The sequence below is a fragment of the Neopsephotus bourkii genome, unplaced genomic scaffold (assembly GCF_033783945.1).
Source record: "Neopsephotus bourkii isolate Nb327-2 ecotype Australia unplaced genomic scaffold, CSIRO-AGI_Nbou_v1 NB_1638, whole genome shotgun sequence".
Lineage (NCBI taxonomy): Eukaryota > Metazoa > Chordata > Aves > Psittaciformes > Psittacidae > Neopsephotus > Neopsephotus bourkii.
The window spans coordinates 10,438,086-10,460,909 of record NW_026902113.1 but is presented as its reverse complement, the minus strand read 5'-3'; the positions used below and the strand labels follow the sequence as shown (position 1 = coordinate 10,460,909).

Below are 22,824 nucleotides of genomic sequence, written 5' to 3'. Positions count from 1 at the left end.
TAGCTGAACTTTGCTGAATCAGGTTTCAAGTGAAAAGGTGCCAGTACCATTGTATGTCTGACCATGCTGAATACAGGTGTGTTAGGCAGGACCTTTCTGGCTGTGCTGTCTGCTGGAAGAAAAAAGCAAAATGTTCTGGCACCCTCAGCAAGAAGAAAGTGCAACACTCAGAATTCAAGGAGCTGAATTATGGATTAGGGTGGAAGTACCACATCTTGGAGTAAAAAAACAGTAGGCATTTGTTGGGATTTTGGAAATGAGAAGCTCTGTGATACTAGAGTAGGAATTTGACCTCTAGCATCTTTTCATTTCAGGAAGGGTACCAACACAAGCAATAGAATGAAAAACTTGACAGTTAAGCAATGGGAGAAAAGTGGAAGCAAAATGTTCATGCTTTGCTCTGAAGGCACTGGGATCAGTGCTTGGGCAGTCTTGAAATCCAGACCTTTGAAGCTTTGTTCAGAAAGTGCTCTTATTTTTGAGAAAGACAAATGTAAGGAGGCCTCATTGCTTTTGTGAGGGAAGTGGATTTCTGAGTTGCTAAAGCCCCAAAGACCAGAGACTTCCACACCTTTCTGCTAACTGTCTGCAGAAAGATAGGTCAGAATTCATTGAGGTGCCTTTTGCTTCTGCTGGCTCGAGGTTCAGTCTGGCTTCTGTCTTGAGAGGTGGTCTGGTGGAGTTTTCATAGATGTCTGCTAGAGCCCTGCAGTAGCAAGGGAAGGTGGATGTCTCTGGAGGGTCATTCCTCCCATCTCCCCTTTGAAGGGGTAAATTTATACCTGGAGGTGCCTGTCTTCGCTCTGTTGGTTACAGAGCGAGAGGAGATGATACCCTAAACCCAAATGTTTGCTTTGGAGTTGGCTGAAGCTGGTCAAGAGCAATCCTATCCCTCATAACCTGATTGGCACAAGAAGAAATACAAGGATATCCGCCAAGGAAACGTGTAAGTGATGAAGCCACACTGTTGTGCTTTGGCTGCTCCAGATAAACCATCATAGATGTTGGAGTGCTTTTGAACCTCCTTTTTCCTTTGAAGGAAATACCCGGAGAGCAGAACAGCATGATGCAGGACACCATCAAAAGCATAACAGCTGCTCTTTGCTTTTCATGCTGCTGTTCAGACTCTTGGGGAGAAATGTTAATTGCAATTTGTTTCAGTTATTTTCCTTTAAAGCCACTAGTACTTTTTTTTCCAAGTCCCAGTACAATGGAGCTAAGCAGAATACTTGCAACCAGTTTGTTTACTTCCTGCTGTTGCTTAAAAAGTCTAGTAGCAGCAGAGCTTACTATACTTCGAAGTTTCTTGTTCTAGGTAAATAACATGGGGAGAGAAGGTACTACACGTGCTCAGAGAAGTAGGTTGAAATGTATAATGCAGCTGCTTTCAAGTCAGTCTTCCCCAGGTGTGTAGCATTGCATGGGGTTATTGTGACCCAAATGCAGGACCTGCCACTTTGCCTTGTTGAACCTCATACCACTAGCCACAGCCCATCCATCCAGCCTGTCCAGATCTCTCTGTAGAGCCTTCCTATCCTCTAGCAGATCAACACTCCCATCCAACTTAGTGGTGCTCATGAGTTTACTGAGGGTGCACTCAATCCCCTCATACAGATCATCAGTGAAGATAATAAACAACACTGGCCCTAACACTGAGACACCATTAGTGACTGGTCGCTAACTATATGTGATGCCATTTACCACCACTCTTTGGGCTTGGTGATCCAGCCAGTTTCCAACCCAGCAAAGAATATACCTATCCAGGCAATGAAAAGAAAACTTCCCAAGAGAACGCTGCCAGAGACAGTGTAAAATAGTGAGGGTCAATGACCACAGTCTTTGCCTCACCAACCAGACGGGTCACCGTATAATATGAGATCAGGTTGGTCAAGCAGGACCTGCCCTACATGACCCCATGCTGACTGGGCCTGATCCCTCAGTTTTCCTGCACATGCTTTATCACCTCACTTAGGATCATCTGCTCCATGTCCTTCCCCAGCGCTGAGCTCAGCCTGACAGGCCTGTAGTTTCCAGGGTCTTATTTCCTGTCCTTTCTGTAGAGAGACATCACATTGGCCAACCTCCGGTCCTCTGGGACCTGCCTGCTAGTCCAGGATGCCGATAGATAACAGAGAGTGGCTTAGTGACCTCTTCTGCCAGCTCCTTCACCATGCTTGGGTTGAACCCATCTGGCCCCATAGACTTGTATACATCTAAGTGGAGCAAGAGGTTGCTCACCATTGCTTCCTTGATTAGGGAGACTTCAACCAGCTCCCCATCTCTGCCATCCAACTCAGGGAACCAAGTAGCTTGAGGATGGCTGGCATGACTTAAAAGACTGAGGCAAAGGTGGCATTAAGTACCCCAGCTTTTTCCTCATCCTCAGTCACTAGGTTTCCTCTGGTATCCAGTAGAGAGTGGAGGTTCTCCTTGGCCCTCCTTTTATTGCTAATATATTTGTAAAAGTATTTGCTAATCTTTTACCTCTCTATTCTATCACAGTTGAGTCAGTGCCTTTGTCAACCTAACTTTCTCTCTACATAACCTGACAACATCCTGGTATTTTTCATGGGGCGATGGCTCCTTCTTCCACAAGTGATAAATTCTCTCTTTTTCCCTGAGTTCCAGCACTATCTCTCTGTTCAGCCAGGCTGGTCTCTTCCCTGCAGGTCTGATTGTTGGCACATAGGGACTGCCTGCTCCCACACCTCCAGAATGTAATTCTTGAAGAGTGTCCAGCCTTCCTGGACCCCTTTGTCCCTCAGTAATGTTTCCCAAGGAATTCTACCAACCAGTGTCCTAAACAGGCCAAAGTCAGCCCTCTGGAAGTCTTAAGGTGGGGGTTTTGCTGACCTGCTTCCTGCCTTCTCCAAGGATTGAAAAGGCTTGCTTCTCTTGGGGATGGTAGAGTACGCATCCACCAGTCAATCTCCTGCTCAGATTCCCTTATTCGTTTAACAGAATATCGAATATTGAACATCGCCGGCAGGCTCTGGCACAGCCAGACGCCGGGACAGCGGCACGTGTATGAGGGACCTGTGTGCGTGTCGCCACGTCCCCCCTGGCCAGCAGAGCGGACTGCGGTTGCTTCCTGCCACGAGGCTGCCGTCCCGGAGCAGTGTCCGGCTGAGCGCGGGCTGCGCTCCCCGCTGCGGGCTGCCGGGGGCCGGGCCCTGCCCCTCACCTGCCCGCTCCCGGGCCGTGTTTACCGCTCGGGGCGGTGCCGTCCCTGCTGCGCCGCCCCTGAGAGTGCGCTGCGGGGTGAGCGGCGCTGCTGGATCCTGGTCAGGGCGCGGGGAGGGCTTGGGGCGCCCATGGTGGCTCTGGGGGCTCAGGAACCAGGCTGCTGGGCGTTGCCGTCTCCCCACGCTGCGGTGCTGAAGGTGCCTCTCTGGCGATATCTTGGCAAATGCAGATGTCCATTTGAATGGGAATGTCCATCCCCCCTTAGGGATGGAAGTACCAAAATCAGCCCTCTGCAAAGGGCTTCCCAGTAGGTTTGTTATCGGTTTGGTGACCAAAAAGTTGGCACCACCACTACATGCTTTTTCAGTGAGCTGACCCATTTTTAAACTAAAAATAGAGAAGACCCATTCCGCATTTTTTGCCAACATACCAGTGTGGCATAAGCACAAGATTTTTGTTCTGCAAGCTAGTAGCACTGATGGCACAACTGTTTGGGGGATCCATTTGTTGAAGACTGAAAGGATGCTGAGAGAAAATGACTGTCCAGAGGACATCACCCTTGAGAAGGGTACTGATGGCATTAGGGGTTTCAAAATGGATACAAGCATATATGGGACAATGTTGAGTGAGAATTTCTGCTCTTGCTTCCTCTGAGGTGGTGCCTGGGAGTTCATGGGGCTTGCAGCAGGATCAGGCTTGGGTTTTCTCCTGTCTGGTAGAAAACTCCTTGTTCTGTCCTTAATTCTGCAAGCAGAAGAAGAAAATTCTCAGAAGCAGCAAGGCCTTGAAATTGGTAAGGAGTGGTTTTTCAGAAGCTGAAACAAAATGTAATTGTTTGGGAAGTGATAGTACTGCTTATGTAAAATGGTGCCCTGTCAGCTTGTTTTTACACGTGGTGTTTTATGTTTCGCAGCACAGATGTTTGTTATAGTTTACGTTTTGCAGTTAACCAGATGCAAGATTGCTTATTTTCTTATGGGATTGTTTTGGAGAATGTCCCTTTTTAGAATGTTGTTAATCGGGAAGGAAATCTATCAACCTGATATAATAGGTGTGTTAACCATTAGATAAGAGGAGGAAGAATATCTTATTTTATTTGAAAATACAATGCAGTCAAGGAACAAGAATTTGGACAGGGAACAAAAGTAACAAACATAAAATGCACTTTAAATAAAAGACAAGGACCAGTAGCAGTAGGTGGAATTTAGACCCTATTGAAGTTGGTGGGAGCTTTGCCATTGACTTCAGTGGGACAGGATTTCACCCAAGGATGTGGCCCCTGCCCCAGAGTACACCCTGCTAGGTTATCTAGGTGTGTCATTGCTTCCCGCTGGTCTCAAAGCCGTCGGCTCCTGCTGAAACCTGAAGGTGCCTCCTCTGCTCCTGAAGGTGCCCAAAGTCTTGGAGTGAAGCCATTTCCTACCCAGGGCCTGAGCAGCCAGGGCTTGCAGTGTTTCTCATCAGAGAAACTGGAGCTGAAGCAGGGGTGAGAGCTAGGTGTGTGCAGAGCAAAGCTAATCTATAATTCAGATCAGTGTTTCTAGAATTCAGATCAAGTTTCCTCAGCTTGAAGGTGGTTATGTACAACCTGGTGGCGTTCCTGGAATAATTTATATTGTTTTATGTGGTCAGGACTGTGTTATGCTACAGGAATACTGAGTACATTCAAAAAAAGGCTCATCGTTTCAAGTATGGTTGGGAGTGGGAGTGAGAGGAACCAGCCTGAAACATATTTCCTTACTTCAAAGGCAAGAACGCCTGTTTCAGAAAGTGAGGTCACAGCCGGATCCAGCTTCTAAGGAGGGAAAAATAATAATCTCAGTGAAAATCGACCTTTGATACAATTGCAAAGATAACAAATGATATCAGAGGAAAGGTTTTGGGCAGAGGTGTAATGAATGGCCTCTGTACTGCATAGTACTAAACCAAAAGATTGTTCTCCTGACAAAAAATCCCACCTGTCTTTTATTGAAGGTCTCTTTGCCAAGCTATGGTGAAAATAATTGAAAGCGAAAGGTTGATTTTGTACCTGCTGTTTCAAAAGCAACAAAACCATTTGAGAGATGTTTAGGATGAAGATCAGTCACCTGTGAGATGAAGGACTGCGCTGTGTATGAGCAATGCAGAACATGGCTGCAGTGCGGGCACTGTGCCCTGTCTTTTACCTGCATGTTGTTAGGAGGTATTTTATTCACAACACAGATGCTCAGACTTTTTGAGCATGCTTTTTGGGCAGGACTAAGTTACTATCTAGATCTTGAGTGCAGCTCTCAACCGTGGGGAGCCTTGATCCACCTCTACCTGGAGGCACTTCCTATACAAGGATAATGTCACACTGCACAGCCTGACCTCTGCCTTTTGCTTCTGTTTCCCACAGAGCACATTGTCTGTGGCACTTTGTGATACATAGGGCAGTGGGTCACATATGCACTGCAAGCAGGTGTATCATTAGTACTATCAGGCTCTTAAGGCTAGCCCCATTGCCATTGTGTGGGCATGATAGAAACCCCCACATTGGTCATAGAATGGTTTGGGTTGGAAAGGACAGTAAGATCATGTAGTTCCAACCTCCATGCCACAGGCGGGGCCTCCTCACCCTAGACGATGTTGCCCAACGTTCTGTCCAGCCTGGCCTTGAACACTGCCAGGGATGGAGCATTTACCACATCCTTGAGCAGCCTGTTCCAGTTCCTCACCGACCTCACAGTAAAGAACTTCCTTATATCTAACCTGAGCTGCCCCCTTTAATTTTGAACCCATTACCCCTTGTCCTGTCACTGCAGTCCCTGATGAAGAGTCCGTCTCCAGCATCCCTATAGGCCCCCTTCAGATATTGGAAGGCTGCTATGAGGTATCCACACAGCCTTCTGTTCTCCAGGCTGAACAACCCCAACTTTCTCAGCCTGTCTTCATACAGGAGGTGCTCAAGCCCCCTGATCATCCTTGTGGCCCTCCTCTGGACTTGTTCCAACAGCTCCATGTCCTTATGCTAAGGACACCAGAACTGCACACAGTACTCCAGGTGAGGTTTCACGAGAGCAGAGTAGAGGGGCAGGATCACCTCCTTTGACCTGCTGGTCACACTCCTTTTGATGCAGCCCAGGACATGGTTGGTTTCTTGGCTGTGAGCGCACACTGAAACCAGCTCATGTTGAGTTTCTCATCAACGAGCATCTCCAAGTCCTCCACAGGGCTGCTCTGAATCACTTCTCCTTCACCTGGATTTTCCATGTAAAAAACGCTCAGCACCTGGTAGGATGAAACCCAGTATGCTCAGCAACACTGATGTCAGCTCAGAGGTGTAAACCCTGAGGAACACAAAATAATGGGTAAGTCACTGCGGTTTGGGGAGGCCCGGACCTTGTGCATGGTGAAATGTCTTAGAAAGATCTCTTCTCTGGTCTTCTGTGGTTGGTCCAGCTCAGTCCGAGTGGTCCATCTGGGCCTACCCAGGGACTCTGTGCAAAGGGCAGGCAAGCCCTGGCACTGCATCCCTTCAGACCTCCGTGGATCTTGCTTTTTTCTGAGCTGGGGCATCTCTCTACCTCCTTTCCATTTTGTGTCTTTATTAACAGCCTCAGCTGGGACATCACTGTATTCTGTGTTGCTTCTAACTCCTCTGTTCAGGCCCTTGAATGTCTAAACCCTGCTATGAATATTGACTTAGCAAGCAGTAAACTTTTTCACCAGTCTTGTGGCATTTCTTGATGTTTCTGTAGTGCAGAATAAACCCATGTTTGTCCTGAAATCCAGAGTTTGGTCTGAGTTAAACTGGTCTTTCACACCAACTTCGGAAAATAAATCCATTAACACATTTCCTGTGGGTATCCTGTTCATAGTTGGCTGCAGTTTATGGCAAGGATTTCTTTGTTTTGGAGGGCTTTTTTTGTCCTTTTTGTAGCATTTTTTCTTGGTACACAGTACTGGGATCCTCCCCGTTTTCTGGAGCTCCAGACTGAATGTAAACCACCACCACCACTGCCAGGCAGTGGTGGATGAGTTAGCCTAATTACTGTGGTCTTCATAGGACACAGATACTAGTGGAACCTCTGCATCACTCAGGTGGGAGTTAGGCAAAGCCTAGGACTTGTATTGTCCTAGGAAGCACTGAAATTCATAGGGGATGCTCCAGTGCAGTGCTCTCCGTGTCACCTTATCCCAGTTCAAAGTTCAGGACTGCCTTGTCCCTGCTTTGGGGAGGGGGCGGGTGTCCAATGAAAGCAATCCTGGCTGACAGGATTGAGTAGAGTTGAAGAGACTGCGTGGGTGAACTGACATGAATTCACTTGGGTGAAGAGGTCTGTCTGCTTACTGAAGGGAGAAGATAGTTTCCCTTCTCTGTGTGAGCTGGGAGTTCCCATGGTTCATCAAATAAGATTTTATAAGATTGGCCTGAAACCTGCCTTTCTTCATTAGTCTAAATCCATGTCTCTCAGGAGAATGTCTGAGAACTGCTGGTGGAGGAGAAAATTCCTAACACAGTAAGACTTGTAAATCTTCAGCCTTGTTCCTGCAGTTGTAATTACTTTTTCATAGTAGGGGAGTTAGCATAAAGCCAAGAGAAAGGGACTTAAGCTAGGGCTTACGATTGGTGTCTTGGAAAAGTGAAGAGGATTTTTTATTTTGTAGTTAATGCTGTGGTGGCAAAGTTGAAGCATTGGGTTTAAGAGCTTACTCAATTAAGTTTCTTAGCATGTATTTTCCCATCTTTACACTGGGTTTCAGCCAGAGCTGATGAAGTACCAGTCTCACTTGGCCATACTGTAAATTGCATTTAGTAATGTTTTTGCCTAAACATTATTCTCAGCATACTGTTGATGTTAGAGTGTGCTGTATACTACTGGCCCATTATTGGTATACAAGGCACTATTCACTGGAGAGTGAAAGTCTCACTCCAACATTGCATCTAAATAAAAGAACCTTTCTCCTTTTCCATAATTAGTGAAGAAACATTTTAAGGCCCTGCTACCAAAGCTTGGCTAAATGCTACAGTGTCAATGTCAGGCTGGGGCTTCTTGGAGCTACAGGATGCAGTCTGAGATGGAAGATGACATCTAGTTCTACTCAAGTAGAGATTTTGGTGTCTGGAGCCAAATCTGGTTTGTAGAAGTAGGGTAGGCTGCTGTCAGCACCAGCTCTGTTACTCTGGCTTCGGTTGCCTGTCATCTTTGGTTGGAGTATGGCTCTGTAGGGACATTGAAAGCTTGTTGGTGCTTGTCACAAGTGTTAGGCTTGCTCCATTGGAGGCCCATGCAAGATGAAGAACGTATTTTTCTGTGTATGTGAATTAGGAGTAATCCAGCAGGTCCTATGAAAACATCCTGCCTGAGGAGAGCATCATATTATCCAGTTGCCCAATTCTGAATGAGTATGATGATGCTGGGATGAAGGTGGGATGGCAGAGTGTGGGCTGAGGAAAATGGCTGCAGTTAGTGGGAGCAGCACATAGGAGGGTTAGGGACAGGTAATCAGAAAGAACCGGGGCATGATCTGGTAATCCAGCAAAGTGAAACCCCTGTCACAGGAGGTGGTGCCCATTGATTGGAGAAGAGCCAAGAGATAAGTGAGTTTACTTATGAAAGAAGGGCAGATTCACTTGACAGTTTTATTTGATAAGAGGCACAGGGAAGCTGGCAGACTATTGTGGGTTTTTCTACTTTTAGGATTAAAAGGAAGAGTGATAGCTCTCCTTTATCTTGAGTAAAACTCCTGATGCAGTGCCACACCCCAGGTTGTTTAAGATGAGAACTGGTAGGTGTAGTGGTTTAAGCCTAGCCGTAAATCAGAACCACGCAGTCGCTCTCTCACTCCCCCCCTTCCCCCTGCTCCTGGAGGGATGGGGAGGGGAATCGAAAGAATGTAACTTCCATGGGTTCAGATAAGAACAGTCCAGTAACTAAGGTATAACACAAACTGCTACTGCTACCACCAATAATAACAATGATAAAGGAAATAAAAAGGGAAGAGAATACAACTGATCACCACCCGCCGACTGATACCCAGCCTGACCGAGCAGTGAACTAGCCCTTCCGGTAACTGCCCCCCAGTTTATATAGTGGCTATGAGGTGCTGTGGTATGGAATACCTCTTGGCTAGTTTGGGTCAGGTGTCCTGTCTCTTCTTCCTCACGGCTTCCCCTCCTCCCTGGCAGAGCATGAGACTCAGAAAGTCCTTGGTCAGAGTAAACATTACTGAGCATCAACTAAAAACATCGGTGTTATCAGCGCTGTTCCCAGGCTGAAAGTCAAAACCACAGCACTGCAGCAGCTACTAAGAAGGAGAAAAATGACTGCTACTGCTGAACCCAGGACAGCAGGAAACTGCACAGGGCACAAAGGATGAAGAGAGGACTTGGAGAGGAAAGCAGACACCAGTAAAGGATTGGGGCCCTTACCGGTTGCTCTTGGGATGCTTTTGTTGCTTCTTCTGATGGTTCCTCTTGATGCAACAAGTACAAGGGTGCTAATGGGATATACTGCTGCTCAGAGGGTGGTTCAGAGAACAGCTGCACACAGGGCAAGGGACTGTCCATGTCTTTGGGGCTTAGATCCCTTTCCTTTGTAATATGAAGTCTGAGGTTATGACTTATCTCTAAAGATACATTGGTGTAATGACCCAAGTGGGGAAAGACCATTCTTGGCACAGGATCATGTGTGTAAACGCTGCCTATTTGGCTTGAGAGTATCAGAGTGTTGGTGGAGCTTTCCAACAGCAGAGTTAAGGCAGATGGAGATTTTGAAGGGAAGGTGTGATGTTACGCCATGGTTGCCTGTGACAACTGGGGTTAGACTCAGCAGTGTAAAAAGGAAAAAACTCCTTCTCCTGCTGTGCTCATGGATTCAGGTGAGGAGGAGCCCTCTAGATACTCTCTAAAGGGAAGGACAGTTTTGAAGCACCAAACTTAATTGTTTCCAGAAAGAGTAAGACAAAGCTTCTATACCTGTGCTGTGTGCAAGGACATAAATCTTAAAGGGACAGACTCCCTAACAGCACTGGTTCCGCAGATGTGCCTGGAGGAGATGACCCCACTGCTCGCTGTCCTGGTTTGATTGTAGCTTTTAACGGGTGCTGTTACTGTCTGCATCTACCTGTACAGATGGGCCAGTTTGTAGGCTTGATGAGTTGCACAGCAAAACCTTCCCTTGGTGTAGCACTGCAAGATACGTGTCTCATGGGAAGAAAGACTCTGGAAGGATTGCTTAAGGGATCCCTCCACACAGAGGGATTTGCTTTCCCTGCTGCTAATCGCACCATAAAGTCCCAAGCAGGTGAGCTGCATATGAACTGCACGTGTGCTGATGCTGGCACACATTGTTGCTTGGCCATGTCAGTGGGTCCATACACAGGAATAGTGCAGTTCCTGAAGTGGGACCCTGCAATGGTGCTGTCCTGCGTGGGACAGGGTGGTTCAGGGAGCTCTGCTGTGCACTCACTTCAGTTGTTGCTTGAGCCTTTGCTTGATGTAACAGAGTTAAAACTCGATTCTGCGTATCCATTTTCCTGAATGATACCTGTTTCGGCCTGCACAGCTGAAGGCCACAGCAGCTTGTGCTACTGCCTGTGGCTGCAGCTTGAAGGGGGGAAATGTCCTAGCAGGTCTGTTTGATTGCAGCTGGTGTCACTGACTGCAGCATGTGGTTGTGTTGTGTTCCAGGGACAGTAGTAGCATATGTGATGCCTCATTCTGGGATGTAATACTTCGTTCACCCTGAGACTTAAAAAATATATCTCTTTTTAAAAGTACATCTCTCTCTTTCTACTTCTTTATACATTCTGGTCCAGGAGAGCTGCTCTGAAATCCAAATGATGGGATTTGTGTTCTTGGCTTGCCCACTTGTCTGTGGACTGGGTGGTAGTGGAGCGGGGTGGGAGCTGGGGTGGAGTGCTGCGTCTCTCCTGGGATCGCACAGGTTTTGCAGTGTGACAGGGAGCAGGAAGCAGAAAGCACTTTGGTTTTGTCTGTTTTAATTCTCTGTGCTAAGCCTAGGTGAAATACTAAAGAAAACATTTTGTCATGTAAAAATGTGGAACTTGGGAAGCTTCATTTGTTGAAATGGAGCAGAGCTGTAGCAGTGTACCTGTGCAGTGATGCTGTTTTGCAGTATCCTGGTCGAGGTAATGATGGCAGTGTCTTTCTTGCAGGCCCAGACACAAAGATGGAGTGTCAGAAAATCATCAATTTTGGAAACCAGCTTCTTCGCCGGAAAAATGTGGACTGCACTCGAGAAGACAGTCGGCTCTCGCGATGCCTCAACACGTTTGACTTAGTGGCTCTGGGTGTAGGCAGCACTTTGGGTGCAGGTGTCTATGTACTGGCTGGAGCCGTGGCACGGGAAAATGCGGGACCTGCCATCGTTATCTCCTTCTTGATTGCTGCCTTGGCTTCAGTGCTGGCTGGACTCTGCTACGGAGAATTTGGTGCTCGGGTTCCTAAGACGGGATCAGCTTATCTGTACAGCTATGTGACTGTGGGTGAGCTGTGGGCCTTTGTTACAGGGTGGAATTTAATCCTCTCCTATGTTATTGGTAAGTATAATGGGTGTGCTGTGAGGCCTTAGCTTTCGTCCAGGATAGCAGCATAGTTTGTAAGATCAGGCTTCTTTGGGTGCCTGTGTTACTCTTATCCTGGTGTCTGCTGTGTTGGAAAAATGTCAGATTCCCTTCACGCCCTCAAGGCTGTTGGTGCAGAGTGTTCAGGATAAAGAGCTTACAGTTACATGGAACTGGCATCCAAGGAACTGGCATGTGATATAATATGTGCAGGAGCTCATTGTTCCTGTCCTAGAACATGAAATATTAGAGCCAGGACAAAAAAACACCCCAAACCCAAACAGCACTAAAGAAATAGTCTGTTTACCATAACTTGTGGAGTTCAAGATAAAATTGATGGCTCTGATGTCCCACCTCTTTAAAAGAATTCACCCTGTGCACTTTGTATGAACAGAAGAGTCTGTTTTCCCCTGTTGCAAAGCTGGATTAGGGTGGTGAGTGTTCCCAGCTTTGCTGCAGGCATTGCCTACCAGTGCTGTAGAGGCTGTAGCTGTAGTTAAGCACAGAGACTGTCTGACGTGATTGCCTGTGCTGGAGTTGAGACGTGAGCACCTGCCTGCAGGTGAGTGTGTCAGGACAAACTGTTCTAGATATAAGGGGGCCCCTGACGGCGTCCTCTGAGTAATTGCTCTGCAAATAAAACCAAACCAACCTCTTTTTTTTTAACTAGGTAATTACGTACAGTAGTAATTATATCCTGCAATTAGGTGCTGTTATATATAGTGTAATGTATTAGGCATTGGGAGTAATCATAGCTACTTTCACGCAGAAGAGGGAGAAGTTGGCTATTACCCAAACCTACTTATTTTACGCAGTGCTGTCACTGTCTGGTGGTAGCTCTTCGTTGTTACTATTTCAGTTCTCTGAAATGACTCTTCTGGCCCAGACAATGTCCCGGTCTTGGTCATCCTGAGACCCCAGGTTCAGTCCTCACCCTTGCAAGCTGTGCGTGGTTTGGTGCTCTCAGGAACCACAGCAAACAGCAGCCCCGGAGGGGTAAGTCTAAGCACTTGCTGCAGGCAGTTGTACTGCTTGCTGGGATCATCACCACCATCCTGCGGTGGGCTGACCTACACTCAGCTAGCCTGTAAATTACATCTTTATCCCGCTTGGATGCTCTAGCTCTGGAGGCTGGAGCAGACCTGCTGGAGTGCAGAGCTTGTAGAGCTTGGTGAGTGTTGTGATCCGTGCTCTGGTGCTCCAGTGTCATGCTTCTGGAGGCCAGCTGGCATCTGCAAGGTCCCTCTGCCTGGGCTGCAAGGACAGGCATCTGGGGTCCTGATCCAGAGTGCATAGGGCTGCCAGGGACTTCTGCCAGTGTGACAGTTGAACCTCTCTAGTAACAAATTACCAGGCCGGGGGGAAGTTCAGGGTGCTGGGGGTGTAAGGAAAAGGTCAGTCTATGCAGTAGCAAAGGCAAAGTTGGGGTTTACTAAGAAGCCAAACTGTAAGGATTTTTTTTATCTTGTCATCTGAGCATGAGACCCATCACCTGTGTGTGTTACCACCAAGGCAGATACCAGGCCTGAATACAGACTGTGGGCTTGGATCTGCAGAGGAAAGGTTGCTCCCAGCAGCCAGGAAGCACATGCGATGTTGCTTTGGGCCCCCCATGGCAAAAAGCCTTGTGAGGTGATCCCAGTTTGGAACATGTGTCAACCACAAAGGGTGATCTACATCCTTTCTGTCCTCTGGCAGGAACCTCGAGCGTGGCCAGAGCCTGGAGTGCAACGTTTGATGAGATCATAGGCCAGCACATTGAAGAGTTTTGCAAAAGATACATGAAGATGGATGCTCCTGGAGTGCTGGCAAAATACCCAGACATCTTTGCTGTGGTGATAATCACCATCCTAACAGGTAAAACCTCACAAGGGTCTGTGAAGTCTTTTTGTCATTTCGTTGATTGCTTTTGGAGTTCGCACAGAGTCCTCGTGTATTTTGGACAACATATTGAAAACTTTTTCTTTGGTACATGTTTTGGATTGACCTATATAGTTGCTGTGGAGTTAACACAAGGCATAGCCTGTTTACAAGGTTTTTAATTAGAAGGGAGCATTCTCAATATTTTTTGAGCCACTTTTAAAGCCTTCAGTCAAATTTTATATAAGGAAGAAAAGATGACTTGTTATCCTCAGTCAGGTATGGAAGTTTAATCCTGCCCTCCACAAATCCTATTACACAAGAATCCATTCAAGGAACCTTATTCCCTATTTGGTAATCTGCCAATTTGCAGAGCATTGAGCCAGAAAAGTAGGGGGGGGGGAATGGGACAGGACTCAGTAACCATCTCACTACTCTGTTGGTTTGGGTTCTTTTTTAAATATGTATAGGCTTCGGTTTGCAGCATTGAATGCAAGATTCCAGAGAAATAAATGTGTGATAAACACACAGGTCCCCTTTTTTTTCCTCTAAAAATGTGCCAAGGTTTTGATCAGAATTTGAAGAGATTTGGAAAATTTTAAAATGAAAATCCTTCTGAACTGTTACCTCTGCTCTAACTGGATCTTGCAAAGCCAAATTTAGGCAAAGTTAAGAAATTATGCTTCTCGCATACCCCTGTGGTTTCCAGAGCACAGAAGCTGCGGTGTCACCCCCACAAGGTTAGGCCAATATTTCCCACCCTGATCAAGATGAGCATCTCACAGGTGGGTTCACAGGGACAGGTTTCATAAGCATGGGATGCTTCGGCATCTGAGTTTGCATTTGGATCTAGGACTGTATCAAGGACTACTGAAGTCAATAGCAGCCCTCTGTTTTCAGGGCTACATCTGAATTGGAATTATTTTCCTCTTTGTTCATTTGTATGTAATAGGAATTGCTTTGATTTTAAGTTAGAATCTGGTCTTTCACCTCAGATACTATTTACAAAATTTAGGACTCCTCACTTTAGCATTACCTAGGCATAAAAGCAAACAGATTGACAGTGGCTTTACTCCTCTGCATTGTTCAAATTCCCTGGATTTTAATAAATGCAAAACATTCTTTTCTACAAAAGCTGCTGAATAAGCTTTAGTCCCAGTAATAAGCACTACAAGTTTATTTCTGCTTGCACTGTCCTGAGCTTCAGATTTGTACAAGGTACTTCAAAAGTTTTCCTGGGCCAGGTACACAGTTCAGTCGAACTCTTCTCTGATGTGCCTGTCTCAGCTTATTTCCTATTTGAAAAGAAGGAAAGGTGAGTGCATAGGATGCTTCCCTCTCCTTGAAGTGCCTGCTGGAGTAGCAGTAAGGATACCCTATTGTGCTTCTCTTCTCCCTCAGGCCAGTGTGAATATTTTTACCTTCTTCCTCAGCTACCTTCTTAGATTCGGATTAAAAGCTTGGGTTCTCAAAAATCAGACGCCTGAAGAGCAAACACAAGTTACCAGAGCTGCTTGTTGTGAGAAGCCAACCTGTGCATCAGTGAGTTGCTGGTTATCAAAGCCTGTAAACGTGCTTTTCTTCACATGGATGCTCTTAAGATCACAAGCTGAAATCCTGCTCTTGCTGAGCTCACTGACAAAGCTCCCGCTAATTGGAGTGGGAGCAAGTTTCCGAAGATGCCACCTTCTGCTGTATCGTCAGCACTAGTAGTAGCCATCCTCATGGATTCAGTCCCTGCCCATAGTTTCCCCTGCTTCTAGGGAAAGTGAACATTGTTCATAACTTGTGCATTTGGTCAAGACCTTAACGATAATGTTCTTTCACGAAAAACCATATGGATGGCTTCCACCAGGTCTCAGGGTGTAGCTGAGGCTGTGGCTAGCTGGCACAGCATGGTGCCATGAGGTGACTAGCACTGGCATTGAAAGCACTGGAAACAGCTTAGCTGTGTTTGCAAAACACTTTACCAGGGGCATGTGCCACATAGGCATGCTGGGTGGGAAGGTGTGTTACATCCCACAGTAGTAATGTCAGGGCTGAAGTCCTTGTCCTGCTTCTGAGTTAATCCTGACCTACCTGAACTACTTGGCTTTGTCAAGAAATGAAGTGTGGTAAGTTGGGCAGAGCACAGCAGGAACAGCTCTGAGCTATCTCTTCAAGTCCCCAGTGCCTGCTGCTGGTAGTGAAATACCTGACTGCTTATGCCATTTTTTCCCCAGGCCTTTTAATTTTTGGCGTGAAGGAATCTGCCTTGGTGAACAAAGTGTTCACCTGCATCAACATCCTTGTTCTTGGCTTCGTCATGGTCTCTGGCTTCGTGAAAGGGTCTATTAAAAACTGGCAGCTGACTGAACAGGACATTTACAACACCAGCCATGGCACTTATGGAGACAAGTAGGTTGGATCTTTTGTTCTTAGCTCTGAAATTAATAGGTTTTCAAATGCAACTTTATAGGGGAGTTTGTGGAGTGATTTAGAAAACCAGTGAATGGGATTCTCCCTCCTTTGCCAAATGCCTTGGAAGCACAGCTGGCTTCAGTGGGTGTTTGCTGAAAGCAGGCTGTGCTGATGGGATGAAATTGGTGGGAGATAGGCTGTGTCAATGTGGGCTCTGCTCTAGGACTGACATTTCCAGCCGCATGACAAATGCAGCATCCAAATTTGAGAAAAAAAGGTTTTTGGATGTCTTACCCAAGGCTACACCTAGCTTTCCTGGTGCCTCAGTGAAGCCGTGACTGGGTGTAGCTTTGTAGTTTCTTTGGACACGGGGAGTATCCTTGAGGCATTGTTAGACCTTTTGGAGGCCTTGTTCCAGGCGCTCCGGCGCTCCAGTAAAATCATAAAATCACAGAATCAAAGAATAGTTTATGTTGGAAGGGACCTTCAAAGATCATCTAGCCCAGCCGCCCTGCAGTGAGCAGGGACATCTTCAACTAGATCGGGTTGCCCAGAACCACATCCAATCTGGCCTTGAATGTCTCCAGGGTTGGCACATCCACCACCTCCCTATGCAATCTGTGCCAGTATTTCATCATCCTCCTTGTAAGGAATTTATTCCTCATGTACAGCCTGAAGGGCAAGTCGCAGATTATTTTAATGAGTTGCAGAAAGCATATCACAAATCCAATTTAATGGTATTTTGCTACTTGGCCAAAATCCTGTCTTCTTACAAGGAGCCTGCAAGGGTTGCCAGAGATACAAGGCTGTTCATTTTTTTTCTTGAGACTATAAAACACAGAATGAGGGCTTTTAGATATCTCCACATACATCAACTCAGTCCTGGCTCAGTATCTAAACCCTTTGTGCTGGCCTGCAAGGAAGCACAGCTTAGCAAAAACTGAAGACATTTATAAATGTTGCATTGGTCAACTTTAGCTTGTGTGCAGGCTGCTTATTGAAGCGCTCTGCAAAATTCAGCCTGCTGTGAACAGGCTTCTATAGGACAGGTCTCTACTTCTTCTCTGCTATTCCCATGCAAGGAGCAATTAGTGCAGTAGCTTCAAAGTGTAACTGTAGCTCTTTGACCTGCAGCACTTGCTATTTTTGTAAAACCTGTCTGGGGTTTACTTTACTTTATCATTATTTCTGGAGTAATCCACATTTGGATTGTGCTGTTTCTGCAAGTAACAGGTCAGTTTTCATATAAGTCTTAATGGAGCTTCTATGGGAGAGTTCAGATGCTTACACCTGATAAGACTTGCAGATTTGGGATTTATGTTAATTGTCTTAATTCATCTTTATGAAAGCTTTTCCCTGAAAAAATGACCTAAGTACTTGAACTGAAGGGTATGTTATACATGACTCAGCACAGGTACATGGATCTGGGGTCCTGATCCAGAGTGCGCTGGGACCAGTATGTGTTTACCTGTTGACTTTAGTGAACTTTGGCTGAGGCTCAGCAAAGCACCAGGGATGTAGGCTTCTCTCTTCCCTCAGGGTCACCAGCATGTGGTGCGAACTTGGCACAGGGAATTTTGAGGTTGAGAGTGCAGAATTGTGCACATTCTAGACAGTCATGATACCCTGTGTTGCCCGCTGATATCTACTTACTACACATTGTCTGGGTCCATCCTAGGTGAAAAGGGCATGGTTTACATGTTTCTCAGTCTTTAGCTTTCAGAATTGCATGTTGTGCTTTGTCAAAAGCTTATGTTTAAATGAGTGTATTACACACATGCAGTGATACTAGGAGAGGAGTTTTAATATGCATGCTGTTTTCTCCTTGTCTTAGCTATTTTTATCCAGCCCCCAAAACAGGTGGTGGGAACAAACCATGAAGCATTTTTATTCCATCCATCCCCCAGGCTGTTGCAGGCCAGTCCCAAGCTCAGCACTGTGTAGGGGTGTAGCATTTTGCATGGTATTTGTATGCAAGCATATGAAAGGGATAGTGTGTTCTTCTGAAGTCCGGCTTTGTGTTTTGTTATGAGATATATGAGTAGCTTTATTACTCCCACCTAGACAGGATGACTTCTAACTCAGTGCCATGCCTTTTAGTCAAACACAGGAGGAAAAGCTCTACGGTGTTGGAGGGTTTATGCCCTATGGATTGAAAGGAGTCCTCTCAGGGGCAGCCACGTGTTTTTATGCTTTCGTGGGATTTGACTGTATTGCCACTACAGGTAAGAGGGAAGGTGCCGTCATTCCAGTTTTGAACCTGGTTGGTGGTAGATTGGCTTTCAGTAATGTTGCACAGCACAGGTAATGAGTAATTCAAGGCATTGCTTTCACCATCTCTCTGAACCTCAGCCCAGAATAGACTTTTGGCTCAGCTGTTCCTAATAGTCAAAGAGCTGAGTGTGTCCAAGTCCCTGGGTGCCTGAGTGTTGACTTTCAGCTGTTCTGGCAGGCAGCTAGATGGTATAATCCACAAAATGAGCTTTCTCCCTTCTATGCCTGCAGGCTTCAGTCTCATGGGTGGTCACTGGTGACACTAACCAGAAACAGAAAACATTACCAGTTAGGCAAACAGGGAAGGCTCAGGTTCACATGCCTTCTGTAACTGGTGGAGTTTGAATCTCTAACTCCAAGTGAGGCTTTAATCAACAGGTTATTCTCAAGGAGGGTCCTTCAGTGCCTTCAGGTGGAGAAACTCTGCTGGCTTGGAGTATTTAAAAAGCCAGAGAAAGAGGGAGCCTCTGCAGAGTCGTCTGCAGCCTAAATCTGTGCCTTAAAGTTAGAAGGAGTTTTTATGTCCAAAGGCTCTCTTTCTGAGAGAGAAATCATCAGCATTGTCTTATTTTTCATGGCTAAGAAGAATCTCACTTCCCTGCAGAAGGGAAGGATTATCCTTAATTTCCCATTTGGCATGAACTGACTTGCTTCAAAGCTGGAGCAGAGAAAGAGATTATCACAAAGACAGATAAAGCAGTACTGCCTCTTACTCCAAGGAGCTTGAGAAGTGCCGACTCCATTACTCCAGCCAGCCCTAGAGCCTCTCCTTGGAGAAGAAACACATTCACTTGCCTTTGACTTCTAGGTGTATGGGTCTCTGCTTAGTGGTTTTTCATTCCAGAAAGCGAAACCTGAGGATTTCTTGCTTTCAGAGAAGGGCAGCTCTGTCGAACAGGGAAGACTCAAATCTTTATTAATCAGTGCCTGAATGTTGATATTTTTTTAAAAAATATTCATCCCAGCCTAGTTGGCAAAAAAATCTTCCTTAAAAAGTAAAGGAAGTCCTTTTTTTCAGAGGGTTTTTCAAGGATCTGTATGATTTCCAGGTGCTATGCAAAGTCTGCCTCTCTCTTGAACTGGACACCTATGGTGGTGTGTTCCGTGTGTAGCAGTTCTGGTGGAGACGCTGACTGAAATGGTCACCCATAGATTTGCCCTACAGTAATTTCCTGTCCCATCATGTGTGATCCTTGAATACTTGGGACTGTACCATCAGTGGAATAACAGGAGTAATTGGAGGTAAAAATAATCCTTTTTGGGGAAAGGACTGTTTTTAATCCAACACCTCATTGCCTGTGAAGCCTTTGAAAGCCCTGGTCAGCATGCCTTAGGCTGGGAAAAAGTTCTTGCTCATTGTTTAGCTGATGTTTAAATTTCTTTCTTCTAGGTGAGGAGGTAAAAAACCCTCAGAAGGCCATTCCTATTGGCATTGTGGCATCTCTGCTCATCTGCTTTGTGGCTTATTTTGGCGTGTCAGCTGCCCTGACACTTATGATGCCTTACTACCAGCTGGATACCAATAGCCCTTTACCCAATGCCTTTAAATATGTGGGTTGGGATGGAGCCAATTATGCTGTGGCTGTTGGTTCTTTGTGTGCGCTTTCTACGAGGTGAGACTCTGCTCTTCCTGTGTGCATCTCTCAAGGCAAACACATATCTCCAGCTCCTTTAAAAAATGGGGCATGTCAGGGTTTTGCCTTCACTGTGTTCCGCTGCATCAAGAGCCAAAACCAGGGATGAAATTCAGACCTATTGATGTCAAAAGGACCAGGATTTCACCCTGTGATTTCAGAGTTGCACATGACCAGTATCACTTCAGAAACTCCCACCTTAGCAGCAGACCCAGCAGGTGCATCTCTGGAATATAAATATGGATAGAGTGACTTAAGTCATGGAGGCAACTCCACAGTGCAACCACGGTTTGCCTGCAAGACATCCTGGCCTGCTGAGTAGAGAGCACGCTTGTATCAGGTAGTGAAGGGTGCATCTTCTGAAGTGTATGTAGCTCACCATATCCAGTTTGTCTGCGGGACAGCTATCTGGATGGGTGGCAGGGCAGGCTGGAGGCAGATACATCATGTTCTGCCCTCTGGAAGCTATTGTTTCAGATAAATTTAGACATATTCAATTAGGTAAGCAACTCACAGAGGCTCACAGAAGTAACAGCTTTTTTGCTACCTGAAAGCCAGGCTGTTTTCATGCCCCACGGCTTGTTTGGGTATCCAGATTCTTAGAGCTGCACCTCAGTTGCCAGCTATCAGTAATGGGTGTGCAGGGGGAGCCCTTGAAGAAGAAGCTTAAGTGAAGGAAAGCCACCTGTTCTGTATTTGTACTGCCATAAACTTGCTTTCATTTGTGTGCCTGTGCTCCCCAGGAGGTGGTGATACAAGTAGATCATTTCCCCTTTCTTTGTCCTTAGTCTCCTTGGCTCCATGTTTCCAATGCCTCGAATAATTTATGCTATGGCAGAAGATGGACTTCTCTTTAAATTTTTGGCTAAAGTCAATGAGAAAAGAAAAACTCCAATAATTGCAACAGTGACTTCAGGAATCGTTGCAGGTAATATCCGAAGACTTGTGCAAATGTGCCAAAAGGACACATAAGCTCTTCACAGGGGCAGATTTAAGTCCACCTGACTCTAGCCCGCTTATTAATCGGATGTATTGCACAGCAGGATATCCCAGAGAGTGTTCCGGGTTTCCAGGGCGTGCACTGGAGGGGCTGGGTGAGCATGAATAGCTGTCCATCTTTCTCAGAGCTTATTGTTGCCATCCCATCTCATGCCAAGAATTGCTGTTATCTGCTCCCTGGGTGCTCTGCTTGCCTTAAAAATAATTAACCCCCTGCAACATGGCAGCCAGGGGTGCCCAGCATCCTTGTGGCTGCTGGCCTGGCATGGTTGAAGACACTGCACTGCCTGTGGGTAGCAGCTCGGCAGAAGATGCCAGAGCAGCCGGAGACAGGCAGATGGTCCCAGTGGCACTGGTATTTGTTAATCAGCCATTCTGTTCTTCCCTTTCCTCTCCCAGCCCCCAGGAATATGGGAATTAAACCTCCCAGATGGCAAGGATGAGCAGCTTACCCTCTTCTTGCAGCTTCCTTGCGATGCCTGCAAAGGCAAGATTAGACATTGATACAAGAACTTGCCATCTTTGGAGGGGAGTGCTACTAGATTGCCGTTATGAGCTGTGAGCTCGTATGACTGGTGGTGTCACCTGTATGTCTGACTGTGCCATCTGTCTTTCACTCACTTGCTTCTCCTTCTGAAGGCCTTTGTACAAAGTTCTGTACAACCAGGGGTTGCCTGCTAAAGGTGTGTAAGCACCTTAAGGTAATCCTTGAGGGATGGTAGTCCATACTTTTGTCTGGAAACTCCATAATAGTCATGGTACCTCAAGATTTCCTCCCTGATGCTTGTTCCCATTGCATGTACAAGCCTAGTTTTGCCCCAGCTGAGCTGAGACACTGGAGCAAGGTGCTTCCTGTCCTCTAGCTACTTCCAGGAGATAACTGTTGCATTAGGGTTGCTGTGGCTGTGCCAGGGGACTCCAGCAATGAGTCTGTGGCTTAAACACCTGCTTATTGCTGGTAGTTGGGTGAACATACACATATGAGACAAACAGGCTGGCATTTACTGTAGCAAATGGTTCCTCTGGTTCCAGCTAGTGAGGCTGTACTGCAACCCTGCAAAGCTCAGGGTGTTCATGTGCGAAGTTGTGCCTCTCCTCAGCTCAAGCTCTCCTATCCAAGTGCTGAGCGGGAGTCACACGTGTGTTGTGTTGTCATTAATGCTCCTGTAGTGCACATATTCTGCTGTGTTAACTGATTTTTCTTCCCTCTCTCACCTTCTTCTCCTCTTACAGCTGTAATGGCCTTTCTCTTTGACTTGAAAGATCTTGTGGATCTCATGTCTATCGGAACCCTCCTGGCTTACTCCTTGGTGGCAGCCTGCGTGTTGGTACTAAGGTATGGATGTAGAAATCGCCTCTCTTGTACCACACAGACAGAAATCCTCACAGCGGTCAGATGCCCTCATGGTTTCCATAGACCCAGTAAAACCAAGAACATTTATAGCTTCAATAATGGGAAGAACTTGTTTCTTTAAGCTTATGGGAGATTGTGCTATTTGGATCTGTAAAGGGGGTCATCTGAATTTGGTTAGTGCTCGGTCCATGCTGCTCCTGCTGTGGTCAACCCTGAATGCCCGGACAGATATGCCAGTGGGTGGGTGTGAGATATGTGTGATCCTGGATGCCTTCATTGTCACCACTCCTTCCCAATGGTGCTACAGCTTTAGGTTGTCTTACTTTTGGAAGAGGATTCAAGATAAAGTCTTAACAGCAGCAAAAAAGATGAGTATGTGTTTGCAGGATCGTTACCCTAGTGAATGGCTTTTAGAAGTTCTGAGCTCCCACAGCTTCCTAGCCTAAGCTGGAAATTGAGTATCTTCACTGCTTGAAACCTCACAGACAACTACTCTTATGTAGTACTCTACCCATGATGACTGTACTTGAAGATCACGTTACTGAAAATGCCTTTATGTGTTCCATG

General features: G+C 46.3%; 1 protein-coding gene across 5 annotated transcripts in view; it reads left to right on the top strand.

The window, feature by feature from the left end:
* Positions 1-22,824, top strand: part of SLC7A1 (solute carrier family 7 member 1) — a 57,263-nt gene that overhangs the window by 5,590 nt on the left and 28,849 nt on the right. For all 5 annotated transcript variants that reach the window (XR_009728645.1, XM_061374475.1, XM_061374474.1 and 2 more), the window contains exons 2-8: positions 11,329-11,712; positions 13,435-13,593; positions 15,819-15,993; positions 18,097-18,221; positions 19,661-19,883; positions 20,693-20,832; positions 22,137-22,239. Coding sequence is in view for 4 of the 5 variants with exons in the window: in XM_061374475.1 (XP_061230459.1) it covers positions 11,343-11,712; positions 13,435-13,593; positions 15,819-15,993; positions 18,097-18,221; positions 19,661-19,883; positions 20,693-20,832; positions 22,137-22,239 (1,295 nt within the window). In the remaining variant the exon portion in view is untranslated. The remainder of the gene's footprint in view (positions 1-11,328; positions 11,713-13,434; positions 13,594-15,818; positions 15,994-18,096; positions 18,222-19,660; positions 19,884-20,692; positions 20,833-22,136; positions 22,240-22,824) is intronic.